General features: G+C 38.2%; 3 protein-coding genes across 4 annotated transcripts; 2 read left to right on the top strand and 1 right to left on the bottom strand.

Moving 5' to 3' along the window:
- Positions 1-220: 220 nt before the first annotated feature.
- On the top strand, positions 221-4,757 carry LOC5508889 (adrenocorticotropic hormone receptor). 2 transcript variants are annotated; one of them, XM_032377720.2, is made up of 3 exons: positions 221-994; positions 1,612-1,687; positions 2,592-4,757. In XM_032377720.2, the coding sequence occupies exon 3, from the start codon at positions 2,597-2,599 to the stop codon at positions 3,587-3,589; it is 993 nt and encodes a 330-aa protein (XP_032233611.2). In that variant the 5' UTR covers positions 221-994; positions 1,612-1,687; positions 2,592-2,596; the 3' UTR covers positions 3,590-4,757. The 2 variants fall into 2 exon arrangements, with proteins under 2 accessions (XP_032233611.2, XP_048582938.1); XM_048726981.1 differs by lacking the exon at positions 221-994 and having other exon boundaries at positions 1,455-1,687.
- Positions 4,758-8,287: 3,530 nt separating this feature from the next.
- Positions 8,288-12,481, bottom strand: LOC5508883 (cytochrome c oxidase subunit 5B, mitochondrial). The gene is made up of 4 exons (XM_001629396.3): positions 12,311-12,481; positions 11,357-11,442; positions 9,080-9,179; positions 8,288-8,597 (listed from the first exon to the last, which is right to left on the bottom strand). The coding sequence occupies exons 1-4, from the start codon at positions 12,417-12,419 to the stop codon at positions 8,479-8,481; spliced, it is 414 nt and encodes a 137-aa protein (XP_001629446.2). The 5' UTR covers positions 12,420-12,481; the 3' UTR covers positions 8,288-8,478.
- Positions 12,482-15,011: 2,530 nt separating this feature from the next.
- On the top strand, positions 15,012-21,680 carry LOC5508884 (CDK5 and ABL1 enzyme substrate 1). The gene is made up of 11 exons (XM_001629376.3): positions 15,012-15,525; positions 16,973-17,068; positions 17,533-17,605; positions 17,806-17,941; positions 18,371-18,489; positions 20,076-20,182; positions 20,355-20,391; positions 20,482-20,547; positions 20,626-20,662; positions 20,878-20,945; positions 21,323-21,680. The coding sequence occupies exons 1-11, from the start codon at positions 15,014-15,016 to the stop codon at positions 21,473-21,475; spliced, it is 1,404 nt and encodes a 467-aa protein (XP_001629426.3). The 5' UTR covers positions 15,012-15,013; the 3' UTR covers positions 21,476-21,680.
- Positions 21,681-22,236: the final 556 nt, after the last annotated feature.

The following is a 22,236-nucleotide window of genomic DNA, read 5'->3' as shown; positions in this document are numbered from 1 at the left end:
AAAAAGAAAGAAGAAAATCTGTTTATTTCCAACCACACTCTCGTCCACTTCATATAATTTGTATTCAAGTTTGATAAATAAAGTCGGATCCGGATAAAAACTTCCTTGAAATATTCGGGTTTTTTTTCGTGTTGAATATTTCACTAATGCAATTTAAATATTTTTTCATGAACTTCTTAAAGTAATCAGGACTAATGGACAATATGACGCTATGTTTGAGAGCTACCAGCACGTAGTCAACATGGTGTCAACCATAATATTAAATTGCTCTTTTAACTAGTTAAATTATAACGACAACATCAGCTGAGGTTTGGCATCCTATTTCATGATTTTAGCAGTAATGTCAATATATTTCAAGTCAACCATGTTTTTTTTAATATTTCGACAAAAAAGAAAACACTCTAAAAAGACAAATAACATCCAAGCTTCTATATTCTATGGCCAAAAAAAAAATGTGTAACGGAACAAACGGAAGTTAGACTGGCTTGGAAATGCATAAACATCCTACTTTATTTATTATTACCGGAGGCTAAAATTGGGTCAGTTGAAAAGAAAGAAAAAAAAACAAACTTAAATCTTTAAAATCTTAGCCTTCGTGGTTAAAAGACCTTTACAGCTGTTTGAACTGGGTTTTAGAGATTTGTCATAGGTATGGTGTTTTCCCCTTCGTGGGAACTGCATATTTCGCATCAATGGCAACGAACAGTTTTCCACACACAACAGTTTTAGGGTTCAACAATTCAAAAAAAGCTTCTTAATGAATTGTCAGAGAAGGAGCACAAAAAATGTTTATTGGACTCCCGCGTTCTCTAAAGTGAGTTCAATTGAAACATCAGTCTATCACAACTATTAAATTTTGCTAACAACAACAGAAACACAGGGGACCTTCAATCAGTCAAGCTGCCGACAAGCAGCAGAAGACCCCGCTTCGGTGACTCACTGACACAGTAACAGCTTTTGACAAAACATCGCCACTGCGATTTGATAAATGCAGGTAAGCGTCTAGAAATAAAGTACTAAACGGAGACCAAAGTTCACCTATTTACCTGTTTACCTTCCGTGCGAATTTGAGTGAAGTTAAAAGTTTTTTTTTTTTTGAAAGAACGTATAAAAACATAAAAACACGACTTAGCTATTTGTCGCTGCTAGTTTTTGTTTCCACACATTTTTCCCTTTCAGAGTAATAAAGCATGTTATTACTTACATCATTCAAACAAAAAACCTGTTACAGGCTAACTCCTAAATCGAAGGGTCTTACTCTTACTGTAATAACGGATTAGTAATTACGCACTCAGTTATTACAACAATTTGAATTTTCATAATAATCAATTATTTATAAATAATCACTTTATTTTTCTAGTCATCTTTATAAATTTAGACAAAATGAGGACCATTAATAAAAACATTGTTAAGTGTTAATTGAAAGGCGACTATGGCTTATGGGGGAAAAAAAAGAACGTGACACAAAAGTTATGATCAATTTTCAATAACTCTTTTTTCTGCCACTTTTAATTCTATCCCATTTAAGGATTTCTGGCTTTTAACTGAAATCATCAGCCCAGTCCACTTTCAACCTAAGAAAAGGAGATTAATAGCTTTTCTACTCTTTAGCGGACCCATCAGCTAGTGTTGCCAAGACAAGCTATATCTACTAGAAATAAGCATCCAGGATAGAACAATCAGTAAGGTAAGGGGTTTAGTGAAAGCTTTAAAGGGGAAATCGCTCATCATCATTTTTAGAGACGATCGCAATAGTTCTTGTTAAGAGTTCATTAGCGAATTTACTTTGAATTCAGCTTTTTGTGGATACAAAGCAAATGGTTCTTTCTCGCACCGCTCCTTTTTACCTGTTTACGCGAGCACGAAAATTCAAATGTTAGTGATTTGCGATGCGCGGGCAAGCCTAATATTCATCTCTCTTGGTAGGCCTTATGAGAATCGCTGTTCTATATTTAAACTTTGGCTGTGCATTAGCTATTAGAAATATAGGAAATATTAAAAAAAGGAATGAAATCGTCGAATAAAAAACATGCTCGCGTACTTGTCATACAAATTTAATATTTATATTGTAATAACTTAGATGTTGTCATTTTGTTGTTATGGCGATAAGAACAGACTCGTACCCAGTCGTTATTAGCTGTTGCGGGGACAGCCACAGGAACCCTGAAGCAAAGACGGAAAAATTACGAATTCCATGCGAATTCCGACACCGAAACCGCATCCGGACAGTCATGCACCATGCGCTTATTCAACCTCCCCAAAATGCATCGCGCGACGCAGGGTGTGCGCGCACCACCCCCCTTGGCAGTCAAATAGCTGGTCATTTCTTTTAAGGAATCTTCAAATCCTATGCTTCTTCCATATGATACCTACGACTGCGCACCCACCCCCCCTGGGTACGCGCCTGACTGTATTATAGAAGTCAATCACAAATATGAAATAATTATCTTCATTCAACAGATTGGTTATATAACAAATCCATAGCACCCCCTTTTTTCTCATTTGATTTAATAACCCGATATCAAAATGGATATGGCGGGTGTTTGGGATTCTTTTTTATAGTTTATACCTTATCTTACCTTATCTTTAAGGCAATATGTCAAACGCCACCAGTCAGCTGACCATGGCCAGGACAAAGTGTTACCTCAAGTCATACTCGACAGCCTTTCTGGACAAGTACCTACTTGCCAGTCACGCCATCGTGTCTCCCATCAACTCCCTGGCATTTCTCGTATCCACTATACTCAACAGTCTCATCCTGATTACCGTGATGAGGCGCTCGAGGCTTCGGACTCCATCCACTCTTCTTATGATGGTGATAGTAGTCAAGGACCTCCTCATTGTCTCCATCCTTCAGCCTGTGGCCGTATACCGGTCATCCCTCTTCATCTTATACAACAACTTCTGCTACAAGTTCGCCGTGGATGACATAAGACCGTTTCTGATCTTCCTTTACCGCTGTGTGTCCTTGACTGCCTGGGTCTTCATATCTGGTGACCGTTGGTTGGCGATCCGGCGCCCAAACTCGTACCGTAGATTACTGACCAAGAAGCGCGTCTTCACGTGCGCGCTGGTAATCTGGGTGTTCAGCATCGTGCTAAGTTATCTGGCTTCCTGGATTATGAACACCACCGAGAGGTACCTTCTGGTGTTTGCTCAGTTCGGCCTGACATGTATAATCATCGCTGTTCTTCAAATCTGCGTCTACCGCAGCATCAAGGCGCATGGTAACAACATAAGTAACATGTCGTCTACACAGGTAACCCAGGAAGCAATTGAACATCGTGTAGCGGCGACCGTGGCGTACTCCCTAGTGGCACTAGCCATCTGCTATATACCGATCATCGTGGTATCCATTTTAAGGTCCTTAGGAAATAACTACTTCCTGTTAACGGCAATATGGATGGAGATGCTTCTTTTGTGTAATGCCGCAGTTAACCCTGTCATCCTGTTGAAGACGAACCTTTCTCTTCGCCGCGAGGCCAAGAATCTCTTTATATGTTGTTGGCATCAAAACGCCACTGTACCCCAACCCCTGAGCAATGCGGGAGGTACATCTGCCTTTAACATTACAATCGGCCATGCTTAACAGTGAGTAGAGGCGGGTCTAGGTTTTTGGTAGGGGGAGGGGTGTTTCTACATTCCCCCCCAATAAATCCGGTTTCTGATTAAAATTTGACCACCCCGAAAGAACAAAAAGGGTTTTTTTTGTGCCATTGCAGTATCTCCACATCAAGTTCATTTTTAGATTTGGCTACAAAAAAGTTTAACATACTGACTTATGACATACCAGGGCGATTAAGAATTCCTTTTTCATCTAATTCGCTTATACTTAATAGTTTTCCTATTTTTTTTAAAATGTAAAATGAAAGTGGACTTTCGGACCATACCACCGAAAAACAAAATATTACTCTTCATCTACCAAATTCAATAAAAATATACTTTGGTATGTTGTTAGAACATAGCAGGTGACACAGACTTTCTATGGTGGGTCACAATAGTCCCTGGGACCTGAGACCTATGGCCACAACATGTTGTATATTTTTAGTACCACATGCATCAATTGTTCCAAATAGTACATCTCTACTTTGACATTATTTCATATAATTGGTGTTGTATTTACAAATAATTTATATGTTTTAATTTCCGTTTAAAATGTAAAAATCTTTAAAATTTCTTTGAAGCATTTCTTGATATAAATTGTTTGTAGTATCTATAATGATATGTGGAAAGGTCTTCATGCTTTAAGGATCCGGATTTCTTCTTTTAGGTAGGGACTCATGAATGCTTCCCAAGACCACTGGGTTACCAAGCACAGATGGTCTACACACATCTGGTTATAAGGGTGCGGTTGTGCTGTGCTGCGTCCTTGATCTTCGTTTTGGTTTGTAAATGAATACTGCCAAAGCCACAAGCAGGACCAGAAGAGTAGCACTTATACCAACAGTCAGTCCTGTATTATATAATTATGTTATAAAAGACATTAATAGTAGCACTATCAGCCAGGTATTATGAGATCATGACATAGATAGTGACTTTACATGAAACATCAGCCCTGTTATATAAGGGAAAGATCAGTATTTATCGGGGAAGGTGGGGGAGGGCTGCTAAGTTGAAATTTTTTTCTGGTTCAAAAATTTCGACCCTCCCCCCTTCAAAAGCACAAAAATGGTGACCCTCCCCCAAAAAGGCAACCAAAAATAAAGGCCCACCTCAGAACCAAAGAATGCTAAATAAAAAACGTATTGGTTAGTTTATTGAAATTGTACTCTAGTTGTGAGATGCTGTGTGCATAGCACATTCTTCCAGGACCACCAGAAAATTATATAACTGTATTATATGAGTGCAGAGCCCACAAATGTAATAAACACCGACAAATGTAATAAACCCACAACTGTACAAAGAATTGCCCACAAATGCCCACATAACTGTAATAACGAGCAATCTGTGCAGTACAAACACAAAAAGGGGATTGGGCACTTTATATTTGTTAACGAAAACATGGCCTGAATGTCGCTGTTTCAATTCAAATTGTGAAGAGACAGGCACCACCCTCTCTCTGCATGCAAATGGTTGTGTTTGAAGGGGGGTGGGGCACTGACTTTAGCATGCTCACAAAGGGGCAGAAGAGATGACCTAAAACAACACCAAGCCAGGAGAAGTGTCATTTTGAGCCCATTTTTCTGAAACTTGAAATTCAAGACTTTAAGAATATTTGTTTAAAAAAAAGCCCTCCTCTAAGCCCTGTGGGAAAATTTGAGGCCCTCCCAAAAATCGACGCTCAAAAAGTCGTAACCCTCTCCCCAAACATAGCAGTCCCCCCCTGTTAAATAATGACCCTTCCCTAAGATCATGACAAATTAGACAGTGGCCTTTACACCAACCATCAGCCCTGTATTATAAGATCTTGTGTACAAAAGAGATTAAACATCAGCCCTGTATTACAGGAGCTTGTATATCAGCCCTGTATTAAAAGATCATGTTCATATATGACATTTATAGTAGCACTTATACCTAACATCAGCCGTGCATTCCTGTGTGATTTTGTACATCATGATGTATATAAAGGGAGGGACTAAGTCCCTGTTTGGGTATATGAGTACATACCTCCAGAACCTTAAAAGTCTCTTGATGGAAAGGCTTGACAATATTTTACTTGAGAATTTATTTAAAAAACTGGGAGAGTACCTGAGAGTACAGGAGAGTACCCCCCTGGATTTAAATGCCCCCATTAAGCTGCTGATTGCCTAAGTCCCAAAGGTGGCTGCTAAGAGACAAAACACTGTAATTCAGGCCCGTACCCAGGTGGGTGTGTAGGGGATTCACCCCCCCCCCCCCTCCCCAATGACAGAAAGTCTACTTCAAGTTCATAGATGAGCTATTTGCAGACAAAACAATAAAGAATAAGCAAATTAGATATCATAAATCTATAAGGGAATTCATTTATTATCCTTAGGGGTTTCGTGAGGATTTTGATAAAAGTAAGGGAAAAAATTAGTTGCCCCCCACCCTTCAGGAGGAACAAAATTTTCAATGCCCCCCCCCCCCCCCCCCTTATGCTTTCGCAATATTTTTGGTGCACCCCTCCCCGCACCTCGAGAAAACCAAAGAAAGAAGGAGCAAAGGAAGGAACGAAAAGGACAATGTCAAAGGAACGCGAGCAAGAGATTAGCTGCAAGCTGGTCAGAAAGTAGAGGGGAAAGAATTTGCTAAAAATATTAATTCAGAAAAAGTGAAGGCACTTAATTTCCCAAAGGTGCAACTAAATCCAGGTTGTCAACCTGATAAAGGCTGATGCTATATATGACGCAGAAAAAGTAAAAAGGTTCTTCGTTCTTCTCCTCTTGAGAAAAGCAACGCACGAGAAAGAAAAAAAGAGAGAAAGGAAGACAGCAAATCAGACATTAGCAAGGATGTTGATGTTGACAATAGCATCAGGCTGTTTTGTTAATAATTTTAAATATGGAACATAAGCACTTTATAAATATTATATAGCGGAAACCATGAAAAAGGGTATATAGGGTGTATACAGGTTTGCATTGCATAGATAACACATGGCTTTATATGTATTCTGGACACCTGGATTGTGCATGCCAAATAACTGCCCCCAAACCGGGCCTCATTGAACCTGATTTGTCACTTGGTCAAATTATTTAAAAGAGACAACACCTAAAGAGATCAGTGATCCCCCTTTTTAAAATCCATACACTTACGATGCCTAGTCTAGGTTGTTATTATCTGATGGCAGGCTCACATATCAAGCTTGCAATTGGGTCCACTGAATTTGCTTCTATATGTTTCAGCTAAATATTTCATATTTCATGTCATCAAAGTCATTTTTTCCTTCACATTATGGTTATGCCTTTGTGGAGTAATGCATTAAACGTAAACGTCACAACTAAAACACAAAGACTTATTCATGGCATAAAAGTAACTTGTATGCATGAAATGAGATGGGTTATTCCGTCCCCTGGATTGAAGTATGGTAATATTTACTAGCTTTGCCTTCAGCTTGTTTGAATTTAATAACAATAACAGGGCTTCGTGTACCATGGAAAATGCTCTGAATATTTGTTTATTATCACTCACCAAGTTGAGGTAAGCCTACTTTTGTCTTGGTTCCAGCGTTCTGTGCATTACTACCTTGTGCTAACAGCAAAAGCACCAAAAACAGACAGGACGACCACAGGGATAACGCTGCCATTTTGCGTCAAAAAGAACCAGGCGTTCAAGCAACATGGCTGAATAAGGTATCCCGAGCCAGTGGGCCACTTTTAGAAAAGCCATTTAGCTGTTCCCGAGTCCCCTGTGAGGGTTTATCCCACCCCTCCTCTAAAACATAAATATACCCCACCCCTCCCCCAAAATATTCTCAAGCCTTGAGTTTTTTTGGGTTGATAGGTATGGAGGGCAAGGGCAATAAACGGATCTGTCATATTCAAACGATTTTAACGTGTTTCGGGAAGGGGGCTCGTTGTGTGCCCTTGGGAGGGGCTCTTCCCTGGGCATGTGCTCCTAGATAGGGTAAGGCTTTCAACCTTCTCTGTCCTAGATAGAAAGGGTATATATTTTAGGCTCTCTTGTCTAAAGCAGGGTATACTATATATTTTAAGCTTATTTGTCCTGATCAGAAGTTGCATTTTATTATTTTGCTTTCACATGAATGATCAATTAGTGTGCATCAAGTCTGCTATTAATTCTAACATTTTTAAAGTTCTCAGGTGATTTTAAAACATATTTGGGTTGAGACATTCAAATGTCGCCTCAACTCACCCACATTTATAGGCAGGTGTCACAAGATTTTGGACCTCAACACATTTTGTGAGAATGTTCATTAGGGCTGTATCCAGCATGAGGCCTTCGCCTCGGTAAAAATTTGATGTTTAGTGTTTCACAATTGAAAATTACGATAAAACACCTGCTTTTGTTGGATTTATCATCCTTTGACTAGCTTTGCCTCGGTAAAATTTTGATTCTGGTTAAAGGCCTGTTCATACATTATCTGTATTCACCCAAATTGGTTCTCTTGGGTTTCCTCACATATTTAACACATTTTACCAGATTTCACAAGATTTCTGTCCAAGTTCCACTGACCCTTTTGTTGTCTGGTATTTCTGTTAATTACCATTTACTTTATCATCTTGATAAGGTACCAAGAAAACTATAACCATCCCCAAATGATTTTTATCTACTCTGGGTTTATAATAGGCTCTATTTCCAACATGCACAAAAACATGATTGAAATTTTGCTAATGCTTATTTCTACAAATGGAAAAAAACTCACAAGTATTTATGTAACATTTATTCACACCATAAAAATTGGTCAGATCCTTAACTGTCATGTGGTAATAGTTACAACTTTATATGCTGTAAAGCTGTTTGGCTTGAATTGAAACAGCTTATATTATTAAATTCCACAAGATAACTTTAGATTACAGTTGAGAAATTACAGGAGTTTGAAGATGCAAGAAACTAGTCTTAGATTTTAACATCAACTGGCACTGCATCCTTAAGTTGAAAGTAGTTGCCGCAATCACATCTCTGGGGGGGGCCAGCCTTGAGCAGCATCCATCTGATCATCGTCGCATCTTCTTCACCTAAATAGTGTCACAAGATAATGAGTTACCAAACAGACATATAATATTGACATGTATTAATAAGATTATTAATAAAATTTTCAATTATATTTGGCTTAAAGTCTTTTTAAACTTCTTACATTGAAACATAGCGGAAAACATTCAGTAGCTAAAGGAAATTTCTTTTACCTCTTTTACAGGAAAACATATCAACAAATACTTTTCAGCCAATAAGATTGAGAGAGAACTAAGGCATTTTTAATAATGAAAATTTGACCAAGAAATGTTTTTAATGCTAAATTCAATCTTCAAAAGTGATTTACTGAAAACGAATGTCTTCATTGCTTTTCTATAGAATTTCAAACTATCATCCAATAGAAAACCGAGCTTAAATAATATAACATTAACACCTTTTACATTCCTTTACAGACTAGCTCTTACCATGTTGCGCAAATCATCACTTTAAAACAACAAATAAATCATGGGCAGGAAAAAACACTTACACACGCATCCGACAATACGCTCTTCATAACCTGATGGCACAATAGTTGGGTTGTCTTTGGTACCAGGTGGTCCGTTTGCCATCTTTAGCCGGAAAGGATCCTAAACAATAGAAAAGAATATGCCCAGATAAGTTCAGCGGACATGCAAGCAGCTTTAGCTATACCACAGAACTGATAAAAAACATTTTTCACATATTTCTATAGGCCTAGCATGACAAGATGATTAAAACAGGGATTCTGGAATTATGCGGAAAAAACCTCAAAATTATGCGGGATTCTATGCTAAATTACGTGGAAAATCAATCATTTCGCGCTGGATGGATTTTGCAATACATTTTTCTTTATAAATAAAAAATTTGGGGGTTTCTTTACTCAATTACGCGCTAAATTACATTTTGTACCGAAGGAAAGCACGAAATAACTTGAAAAGGTTTATTTTTGACCGAAAATATCTTAGGCGAGTTTTCATTGGCTCCTAGCCACCAGCCAATTAAAAAAGGATTTTATTATTAGCTCTAGGCCTTCGCGGTTTAGCAAAGAACGCCTAGTCATTTTATTAGTTTTCGAAATTCAGTTTGAAATATAGCACTCTTACGAAGAATATCTGTTTTTTTTTTAATGAGAATTAGAGGTAAGATGTGCACTTAAATGTTTTGTCTTTCAAAATTTAGCCAAATTACGCTGGATTACGTGGAAATTTGTACGCGAGAAAGCCAAATTACGCGCTTCCGCACAAGCGGGTATTCCAGAAGCCCAGTTAAAAGCGCCCCACATTTAAAATCCTATTACATATGTATTAGGAATGTCCTGTCTTGAAATTGTTCTACAAGTGAAATTCAGGGCTGAGAAACAGAAAGATACTATCCATGAATTGACCAGGAACTGAATCTGTTTCAGCAAAGGTGAGAGGCCCTATACGCTGACGTGCTAACACATTGCGCCACCCGTGATTCCCTGTGGTAGTTAGGAAAACCTGATATGTGACATGCATCTTTTGGTTGCATAAAAGGAATTAAGTCAAACAAGCTTTTGAAGGAGTGACTATAGTAGTAACGATTTTTGAACTAACTCAAATGCAATGGTTGCAAATTAGAAAAATCTAGTTGCTCTCGGGATAAAAACATGTCATTTTCATAGCCATACTAAAGATTTCTTTTTGCCAAATTCTTGTCAAGTATCCTGTGCATGTTCTCTAGTAGCACAAAGCACAACACATTGTGATATCTAAACAATGGCCCTTTATCTGGATGACTAACAAACATATTTATCATCAGCCTTCCATAATAAATGTCACAACATTTTAGGCTGCAGTAAAGCTTTATTCTACATGGTGGACTGTTTCTTTATGGAAAACAACAGCTACAATAAGTATTGCAGGGCTCAGAAAAAGTTGAGACAAAGTAGAACTGATGAAGGTACAGTAAATCAGTAAAGCAGAAACAGTTGCATACATGTATGTAAATTCAAAATGGCTGCTTCATATGATTAAGTGGTTCACTGATGGTTGTTATGGTTACATCATGAAACTATTTATTACGATTACTTTTTATATTTATTTGCTTTTGGCTGCCTCAATAGACAGAAATTTGCCAGTTAATCATTGATAATTTGGTATTCTTAAACTGATGGCAGAGTTAGTCAACTCTGAATCAGGTATTTTATCAATATTACTGTTATTTATACATCAAACTTGATTTTAAAACCTTACAAAGAAGGGGCATAAATGCATGTCTAAGCTCAACATGTGTCAAAACTAGGTCATGTATGACTAAGCATCAGGTGACTCAGCATTTTCTCAAAAAGCCCAATTGACCTCTGATGTGTTTATGTCTCACTTTGAGTGAATCGTTTTCACGAAAACATGTTGGATTTTTGTACTATCGATGTATGCAAGTATATCCTGTTTTTTTTATAGTAAATTCATCATGAGTCAGCATCCAATAAAGAAGGTGAAAATAACTAGTATTTATTTCTTTTTAAAAATAATAATGGGGTGACTGTGGTGTAACTTGTCCTTTCAACAATAGAAAATGTAATGTACAAAAGCTAAAAACCAGACAGTGCTGCTATTTTCTGAAAAAAATATATATATCATAAACTTTGGATCATCCAAACTTTTGTTATCATTGATGTTTTGAACATTATAATATGAATATAATATGAATTCAGCCAACAACAGTTTTACTTGAATAAGAACAATCCCCGTGGGCAATGGCACTAAAAGTTATAAAGCAATGATAATAAATTAATAAAGTAATAGATGTAGTATTTCTGTACCTCATAACCAGCAACCAAAGCATCATATTCTGCTTTTTCTAGACCAGTTGCCTGCTCCTCGTCTGTAGCAATACTTGTCTTAGGATCTAAAGAAATGAAATACAGTTTAAAAAAAAATACCCAAGTTAAAATGGCAGTGAATAAAATGCTGATACAAATTTCGTATCTAGCACCACATAATAAATTTCATTTAGTCACACACAATGATTTTGGTAGTGTTTGTCTATCTTAAATAACATTTTTTTCATTACTTGAAACAGGGTAAAAATATACTCCAAAAGGACTAAAATATGAAGCCGAGGTTGTTGATTAAAAGGTGTTAAAAGTGTCAAAACCAAACAAAATGGATGATTGGGGAGGTAATATCAAGGGGGAGGTTGTTTTATAAAATACATTTAGAACTGTTCCATGCTTAAGATCACTTGATGTCTAAGGTGTAACTCCATAACATAGGAAATAAGTTAACTTATAACCATTGCGATACAAGTAATAAGTATAATATTTCTAATAAAAATAAGTTACTTTCACTGTATTTTCATGCATTCGACAGTGAAACACAAATAAATAAACTAAAAAATGTATCCCTATTCATTCAAATTTTAATTTGGTCTTAATATGCTCGATAGCATGAGTTGAATATTATGGCCGTTAATAGCGTGCATCCTCTTCCGAAGTGACTCTGAAACGTGCACCATTACACGACTTGAAGGGGAAGTAAAATACTAAGAACATTGGGTGTAAAAGAAACGCTGTTAACACTCTCTTGGGATAGCAGAATAATTACTTAGCACCCTACAATAATGTAGTTATAACTGATCGCTAAAGAAGCTAACTTCCGATGTTGATCACGCACTATAAAGAGGTCGCATGCGTAACCGGCTTTTTCACTCGTGAGAGGGTCACATTCACCCCGATAACATTTTCAAAGTTTGTAAGTTTTTGTTATGTTCTTACCACTAGCAAATGCCCTTGATAATGCAACAGGCTTTGTCCTTGATGTGAGGATTCTTAAGCAAGGCCTGGCTGTGGCAGAACGAACGCTGCGAAGCAATAACGACGCCATTTTTACTCAGGTAACAGGAGTTCACTTTGCCAAGATGGCGGTGAAAGGTGGTGTGACCGCAAAGAGACCTGGGAGAAATAGTTCTAACTCAGGCCCAGATTTCACGCATACGCCTCTACACAGGAGGCTAAAGCAAGAGGTCACAAGTGGAAATATTATGTGTAGACAAATAAGACCCTTTAGTTGTTTTGCTTCAAACAGATTGTTTTCACCTACAAAAAAGCATTTTGCAGGGTCCTGATGTAGTTTGTAGAATTAATTTTAAACACAAAGGTATTTTTTCATGTGCTCCTCCTGTCCTTACAAGAAATCCCCCAAACTATGCATCACATCAAAGATATATCCATATCTGAATATTCAGTGCCCTGATAACTTAGTTGATAACTTAGGCGTGACAGGCCTCGAAATACTGTGGGGGGCACGGTACAGAAGCATTTAAAAAATATTTGGGAGCACAGCCACGCCCCTACTGGTCATTTTCTTAAATATATTTTTTTGAATAAACACATGCCCCCAGTGTTCCACCTCCTGCTACGGCCCTGATATTGATAAACCTAAATTATGTGAAAAAGGTAAAATTTGGATCCTTCGTCCAACATCCGTCTACCGACCCATTATGGCGTGATGAATTTGATTATGCAGCTGTTGATTATGCGTGTCATTAAACAAATTCACGTCGTCATACACCTATTTTAAAAAAAAGTTGACAGTGCAAGTGGCAAATGGCCATTAACAAATGGCAGTTCTTCAACCGAAAGGACCCATGGATCCCAAAATATTTGTTCCAAATTCATTAAAATATAAATAGAACATACGACTATCCTTTAAATGTAATTGAAATATATGGTTCTGAGATCGCTTGAGTTTATTTATCACCTTTATTTCTACAAATAACTGCTATCCATAAACACCTTTCGGTCGTAGAACTGCCATTTGGCAATGGCCATTCGCCGTTCGCACTGATCTCACTGACAACCTTTATTTAGGCCCGAACGTAGCCCCCCCCCCCCCCCCCCCCCCCCACAACGGCACTTTTGGTTCTCAATAGACGTGCTTATTTAGACAAAACTCAAAATCATAAGCTAGATCACTCTTGGTATAGCCAGATCCGACAATAAACGTCCCGTGGAGATACTGCAAAGGCATAAAAAAATCCTTTTCGTTCTTTCAGAGGTGGTTAGATTTTTATCAGAGAACTCACTCCCTCCCCCTCCTCCCACCCCAGGAAAAATTAGGTCCACTTTTTCGGATTTCGCACCCCCCCTCCCCCCCCCCCCCCCAAAAAAAAAAAAAAAAAACCTGGGTACGGGCCTGTTATTGATATTAATATAGGTGTATATGGAATAACCTGTCCGGCCACAGTTGGCATAGCCTGCTTGCAGGCGTTTACCCGGTGTTTTTTTCGCTATGCGTTAAGTTTTGGGGCGTTTACCCCGGTGTTTTTTTGGCCACGACTCGGCGCATAGCAAAAACACCGAGAAAACATAGCGAAAAAAAAAACACCGGGTAAACGCCTGCAAGCAGAAAACAGCGGAAAAGACCTAGACGTGAATGCACTTTGTCTGATACATTTCAACCATTTTTCTCCAAACAAAAAATAAAATATAGCAAGAACCAGAGAACGGGAACGTGCGCGCTAAAAACTAGACTATCTTGTTTGCTACTTAGAACATAAAAACAGTTCCAGCCTTGTCTAAACTTTTTTGAGACAACAAAAACAATTCTATCGAGCCTAGTATAGAAAAGAGAACAAAGCATTTAATTTTTTTTGTCACTGTCGCAGTCAACACTGTGGAAGAAAATGGTGCAGCATTGTTCAAATTTATGGAACATTTATTAAATTTGGCACAGTGATATAGAATCTCGCACTGAGCAATTCTGGGGCTCGTTTCTCGAAACACCCGGGAATTCTCGGACCCGAAAACGTTTTATTCCTTAAATTTGAAAAGCTGGCTAATTCCTATAAAATTTGCGGTATCTAAATGTGTTGAAATATCGTCAAACATCGACAAAGATTCATGTGAAGGATGATCCTCTTTATAGGTTCATAGATTTTGATCTTTCCCGAACTTCTCGGAACCAAAATTCACATGGTTTAAATATTAGGAAAGTTCTCGGGACCTCGCACTCACCCGAGACTTTGGGGGTAACTTTTTGGCTTCAGCAAAACTTCGAAAATAGCCCTATTGAGCGTATATCATTTGGAATACAAAACAAGAGGAAGTTTTCACTGTTCTAAAGCATGAAAGCGCTTCTTCAAAAGGAAAACATGCGAAATTCTAAGCAAAAATGAAAAATTAGGTTTTCGGGCCCGAGAATTCTCGGGTGTTTCGAAAAACGGGCTCCAGGATATAGACCCACCCCGTGGAATTAATTTCCCTAAAAACCTGAATAAAACCAATACTTTTCATGTTACGGTCACAAAACTTAACCTAGTGATGGATATTAACATAAACTACAGTTTAACGAAAAAATAAACCACGCCCCCTTGATACTTACAGTTTTAGGGGTGAAATATTTTAGGTGCGTGACAAGAGCAAAATGTCGTGTGGGGATCCTGTGGTCGATGAAGCTTGAGGTGAGATAGACTGGTCATGAGTTCCGAGTTGCCGGCCAACATGGCGGCGGCTTCAGCCGTGGCGAGTACGAGAGATGGCCGTCCGCAAAATCGAAAATCCCGCCGTGCGATGGCTCAGTCATTTCTTTCTGGCATATCCCTTGACGGTCGCATTATGCGTGAGCCTAGAACACGCGAGAGAAACGACGAAAAAGTCCTGGAACCAACGCCAACGGTGGTTACGGAAAACTTCGGGACTCCTAGTCCTGTCACGAGAGATTGTCGCAAGCCGAAATATTTGCATTCAATCTCCGAATCTGCGGCTAGTGGTGCTAAATCCTCACACCACCGCGACAGGAGTATAACCAGAGATAAAGGATTGTCTGTGGATGTTCATAGGACTGCAGTTCGTCGAAGTTTTTCGGTTTCTGAATCGATGGGAAGTTCTGCCACATCGGATAGTCTTTCGTTTCGGAATACTTCAAGACATCGGATAACATGCATGTCTGGATCTTCATACAGACTCCGCAGAAAAGTCAACGATAAACGGTCAGTAATCATGAAAGTAAGAGTTTTTGGGATAGTTTAATTATAACGGTACCATGGAAAAACAGTATTGAAACAGTTTTTTTCATAAACATATGGGAATCTTTGCGTCACAAAATTTTACTGAGTGGAGGTGTGAAGTGTTTTTTCGCAATGATTTGCTCCATCTGCTATGAAGAGAATATATAATCTCTTACCCGTAGAATTTCTTATTATACTTTTAGAATAAAATATTTCTAGTAATAGGTTAGTTCTTGTCTTTTTTTTCGTTTTTATACCTATATTTATTTTGTTTACGAATTGCGGTGTCTACCTCACGCCCACGTCATCAAATTTTAACCATGTTTTTATTGTATTGGTCAAGAATCTTAATAAGATCCGTTATTGTTTTCCAAGTTCCTATCAACCAATAGAGACAAGATGTAACTAAATAACAATGGGAAGAAATTCCTTGCTTGTGTATAATTTTATTTCTGAGGCGAACTTGAAATGTTGAATAACAGAATGACAAGGAATGGAAAAAAATGTAGGCTGAAGTTAGAATTATTCCAATTTTCCCTAAAATTGACTTTGGAATCAGGATATTTTCTTGTGCTGTTTACATTCACAGAAGTTTAATTGCCTTTTTTTTCCTTTATCCTTCCTAATGAACTTACCAATTTGAGAGATGTTTTCAGTCTACAAGAATAGAAAAGACATTCTATGAAAAAAAAGGATTATAGATTGATTTTTCTTTTTCTCTGAAGTTTAAGTCACCGATAAATAGGCAAACATTTTGCTTGTCCTTTTAAAAGTGAATCTATAATAGCAGTGAATTTGACTTTTTTCTTTATCTGCACATTTTCTTACTTATTTTTTGTCATACATTTTGGTTGAGTTGACATGAATTTTGCTTATAAATAAAGTGTGTTTAGTTGAGTGCAAAAGTAGACATCTATCTTTTTTCATAAAACTCCAAGAAGCTTGTGACCAATCCACATCTTTGTGCCATTGAGTTATTTCTAAATGCAGCACCTTTTTCGGTGATTGTGTAACATAATTTTGACTGACTGTAGTTTAATATGTGGAATTGAACTCAAACTAGACCTATGAAACTTGCAGACTGCATGCTAACTACACACATAAAACTTGTAAATGTTAAAGCCGCATTGTCACCAGTTTACTTCCGGTCGATTACGTAACAATCTCCGATTATTTTTTACGGAAAACGTGAAAAATATTTCAAAATATTTAATTAAAGCAGTGTGTTTATTGGAAGTTTCTTTGAGGATGTGATTGATAATTTAGAATGGATGGCCTGTTTAATATCTTGGATTCTAATAGATTCTTTTGTCTTTTAACGGTTGAGGTTTCCGTCAGACCTCCGGAAGTAAACTGGCAACAATGCGGCTTTAAACCGAGTTGTTCTGTAACAGTTGACTACTGTTTATGATTTTTTGCCATATTTCAGGGTTGTGTTATGCACCTCTCGAAAAATCCCATTTATAACATATTCAGTGCTGAAATATCACAAGGAGAACCAAGCAGTTGGCTTTGAAGGGACAAGGTGAGTGGAAATTGGTTTATTTTTTAATATGTTGTCATCCATACTGTCAACCTGTCTGTTCATCATCTTCAAGAATTAGTGGGACAGGATTCTAGACTTCAAGTGGGACACATAAAAGACCTGGGCCTTTAAGAATGTCTTCAAGAACCATAAGATGTTGTGGATTTCAGTGACCATTTGTCACTACTAATAAACAGTGCCGTAAAATGAAATTTTTTTTTCGGGGGGGAGGGGGGGGGGTGGGGGGAGCACAATACAAAAACATTAAGAAAATATTTAGGGGTGCAGCCTTGCCCCTACCTGCTACGGCCCTACCTGCCACGCCCCTACCGCCACGCCCCTACCTGCTTCGCCCCTGATAATATAGTATTCTGCAACATTAGTAAAAGGTGTATTTATATACTGTATAGTTTGTAGTATCTTTTACCAAATTTACGTTGAAAAAAAACTGTTTGTCTTTTCAGCAAAAAGCACATGTCAGGTCCTTCTAGCAGCTCTCCTGCCATTGAAGGTGTCGAAATTGGTATTGGAGAAAAGGTAGGCAGGGCTTTCATTAACTTTCAGAGATTGATAAGCAGGGGGTGGAAGTTATTTTATCTTTTTAGTTCAAATAAAACTTAAGTTGACTTGGAAATAGCCGGCGGGACCTAATGGCGGGGCCTAACCCCTGGTAGGTATGCTGTACCACCCCATTATTGTGGTACTGGATATTTAATCTGTGTTTTTTTTCCCTTTAGAGTGTGTCATATAGCTCACTGCTTGTGCCTTCATACCCACTGGCTACATACAGAGCTTGGCAAGAGAGTATGTGGGCTCCCTCTGCCTCACCTGTATTACTGACTCAGTCATTAGATCTCAGGGCAAATAAAGCAGGTAGGGTTATGCAAGTACTTCTAAAAAATCTGACCAAGAAAAGAAAGTTTTCTTTGTGTGCACTGATCCTGCAATACGTGTGGTTTTGTTTTGGAGAATTTAACAGCAGATCGGTGTTGCATGAGACTGCAGGTCAAGTGCTTCATGTCTGCTCTGTGTCATCATTTGATGTTTTTTTTCTATTAAGACAGTGTTCAGATTTATTTTTATAATTTACTGGTGCATGGTTTTTCCCCAGAGAATGATATTTTCGAATGTTTAATACCAACATTTGTAGAAATTCACAGGTTTATTTGCTGATAATGGATAAATCCCCCTAACAGATCTATTATGTTATAATAAAGTGCAACAAATGCTAGATAATGATTTATATCATTTCTGTCAGTCTGCCTGCCTGTTTGTAACTGTGACTTATTTTCTTTATGAAAGATACTGTGTATTGTGATCCTGAAGCATTGTACCTGTCAGCATATGACCCATACCAGCTTGATGATCCTGAGTTGACGTCTGGCAAGCACAGAACAGTGCTTCGGCTAAACTCTTATATGGTGAGTCATAGGTATCTGGCAAGCACAGTAAAGTGCTTCGGCTAAACTCTTATATGGTGAGTCATATGGATCTGGCGAGCACAGAACAGTGCTTTGGCTAAACTCTTATATGGTGAGTCATGGCATCTGGCAAGGAGAGAACAGTGCTTTGGCCAAACTCTTATATGGTGAGTCATGGCATCTGGTTAAGGGGAGAACAGTGCTTCGGCTTAACTCTTATATGGTGAGTCATGGCATCTGGTTAAGGAGAGAACAGTGCTTTGGCTAAACTCTTATATGGTGAGTCATGTGTATCTGGCAAGGAGAGAACAGTGCTTTGGCTAAACTCTTATATGGTGAGTCATGGCATCTGGCAAGGAGAGAACAGTGCTTTGGCCAAACTCTTATATGGTGAGTCATGGCATCTGGCAAGGAGAGAACAGTGCTTTAGCTAAACTCTTATATTGTGAGTCATGGCATCTGGTTAAGGAGAGAACAGTGCTTTGGCTAAACTCTTATATTGTGAGTCATATGTATCTGGCAAGGAGAGAACAGTGCTTTGGCTAAACTCTTATATGGTGAGTCATGTGTATCTGGCAAGGAGAGAACAGTGCTTTGGCTAAACTCTTATATGGTGAGTCATGGCATCTGGCAAGGAGAGAACAGTGCTTTGGCCAAACTCTTATATTGTGAGTCATGGCATCTGGTTAAGGGGAGAACAGTGCTTCGGCTTAACTCTTATATGGTGAGTCATGGCATCTGGCAAGGAGAGAACAGTGCTTTGGCTAAACTCTTATATTGTGAGTCATGGCATCTGGTTAAGGGGAGAACAGTGCTTTGGCTAAACTCTTATATGGTGAGTCATGGCATCTGGCAAGGAGAGAACAGTGCTTTGGCCAAACTCTTATATGGTGAGTCATGGCATCTGGCAAGGAGAGAACAGTGCTTTAGCTAAACTCTTATATTGTGAGTCATGGCATCTGGTTAAGGAGAGAACAGTGCTTTGGCTAAACTCTTATATTGTGAGTCATATGTATCTGGCAAGGAGAGAACAGTGCTTTGGCTAAACTCTTATATGGTGAGTCATGTGTATCTGGCAAGGAGAGAACAGTGCTTTGGCTAAACTCTTATATGGTGAGTCATGGCATCTGGCAAGGAGAGAACAGTGCTTTGGCCAAACTCTTATATTGTGAGTCATGGCATCTGGTTAAGGGGAGAACAGTGCTTCGGCTTAACTCTTATATGGTGAGTCATGGCATCTGGCAAGGAGAGAACAGTGCTTTGGCTAAACTCTTATATTGTGAGTCATGGCATCTGGTTAAGGGGAGAACAGTGCTTCGGCTTAACTCTTATATGGTGAGTCATGGCATCTGGCAAGGAGAGAACAGTGCTTTGGCTAAACTCTTTATATGGTGAGTCATGGCATCTGGCAAGGAGAGAACAGTGCTTTGGCTAAACTCTTATAGGGTGAGTCATGTGATATCCTCATTAGGCAAGCATTCTTATGAGTCTTGCAAATTTCTTTCTCGAAATAAAACATGGAAAAAAAAAACGAAAAATTCAAAACTTTGTATGTAAAACTGTGGTGATAATTGTTTTTATTCCAGGTGTCAATGACTGCTTATGCCAAGCCATCAGAACTGAAAAAAGATCTTAATGAGAGGTTCCGGGAGAAGTTTCCTCATATCGAAGTCACCCTTACTAAGCTGAGAAGGTACATGTTCTTGTGCCGCTAGGTGGGGTTGCTGTTGGAAGGGGATCACTGACAACAAGATTGAAGTTGTAGGAATAAAGTTTAATTTTATATTTTTGGATCCACAAAATGAAAGATTTTACTTTTTTTCATTATATACTGTTATTGTAAAATATATTTGCTGTGGTTTTAGCCTGAAAAGAGACATCTTAAAGGTTGCTTCATCTCAGGTAAGTCAGAACAAATATTTTAATTTGTATCTTCAATTCATAATTTCTGAAAGTGACAGTGAAATCTTGATGTCTCGTCTTTACCTACAGGACTGCAGTCTTGACCTTACATCAGTTGCATATGCTTTTGTGTACTTTGAAAAGCTGATTTTGAAGGTAAGGAGTTAGTTTATAGTAACGATTTTGTTGGTGATACCTTTTATGATATAACAAGAATTTTTTTATTTGTTTTAGGAAAAAATCAACAAGCCAAACAGGAAATTGATGGCAGGTTTGTATATGGATTATAATGCATATGATTTTTTTTCTCCAACATAACACCCACTAGAAAAATAGCAGGACCCCTTGCCAACCCTTTGACTTTCCTCTTCAACTACCACACCCTGCCCCTCTTCAGCAGCCACACCCTGTGCTTCCTCTGCCACACTTTGCCTCTCCCTTCGTGACATGGACCAAGCTAATGTGGTTGATCTTCTTATTTTGTAGGAGCTTGTTTACTTTTAGCTGCCAAATTCAATGACGATAAGAGGGTGAAAATTAAGTTTGTAATTGATGTAAGTTCCAGGAACGATACTTATCTTTACCGTATATATTTATTTGTATTTTTACAATAAATGCTTATATTATTATGGCGCAGCTTCTAATAAGTGGCTCCTCCTAGATGCGTAACATTTTGTTAAATACCCCCCAAAGTTGTTGCAAAGCAAGTAAGATACATGACTTTTAGTATCCTACAGTCAAATTGTTCCTATTTTCGACCAAATAACGATCGCCTTCAGCACTTTCGTTAGACTTGTTGCTTTTTCATATGGGTTAGCTTGCTGTTCTCTGCACGTAATATTTTTTGTCCCTGAAGACCTCGCGTATTGCTCACGTCGCTGTAATTATAATTAATTGTAATACTGTCGGATATTATCATTTTTTATCCCAGAAAATTGCTGAAAAGATGAAAGTTCAAGTGCGGGAGCTGCTAAGTTTTGAGTTCCAAGCGCTGGTGGGTCTTGATTTTAATCTTCACATCCCGGCGTGGGAGGTAGTGCCCCATCTCAAACGTCTCGAGTCCGATCAGTTCTACCAGCTGTGACAAACCCTAGCCGTGGCTTGGATACATTAGATTTGGTATACTTCTAATGGTCGCGAGAACATTGCATCTGTATTATTGTATTGTGTCCGACTTGTATGATTTTGTTTTGTTCTTTTGGTTTTATTGTCTGCTTTCAAACTCTTATTTGTTTAAACAAATGTTATATTGAACCGATGTTGTACTTAAGAACTTGTACTGAACAACCTGTATGTATTATCTTCTTTTTATTTGGAGGGGGGGGGGGGGGGGGGGGGAGAAAAAACGCGTCGTGCATGTTGGAAACACGGACTCTATTTTCACTGCTTAAAATATTATGGTATTTGGTTACTGTCAATGTCGGAGCTACGTTTTCACATTTGTATTACATCACGCTCAAGCTACTCTGTTCAGAAAGGTTATAGTTGACATTTTGTTTACTGTAGAATGGCTATGAATTGTAAATATGATTATTATCACTGTAAATACAATAAAAAGTTTAACGGCTCTATCGATATTTATTTACATTTTGTACGTCAAGTGATATGTAATTTTTATTTTTGGCCGATGACGTTCTTTTTGCATTTTTTTTTTTTTTTATAAAAAAAAAAACATTAGAAAATCCGTCAAAGTAGATAGCTGAATACAGAGATCACGCTTTTGGAAGTTTTGTGGTTTTCACAATTCTGTGGCGCCGAAACCCTTTCCACTTTGCTTAAAATTGACGGTTTTCAATATTTTTTTTTTTGGTTTTCTAACAAACGTTACAACACCCCAAAAGCTAT

This window comes from Nematostella vectensis, chromosome 4, assembly GCF_932526225.1.
Source record: "Nematostella vectensis chromosome 4, jaNemVect1.1, whole genome shotgun sequence".
NCBI classification, from domain to species: Eukaryota; Metazoa; Cnidaria; class Anthozoa; order Actiniaria; family Edwardsiidae; genus Nematostella; species Nematostella vectensis.
This window is presented reverse-complemented; position numbering and strand designations above follow the sequence as displayed.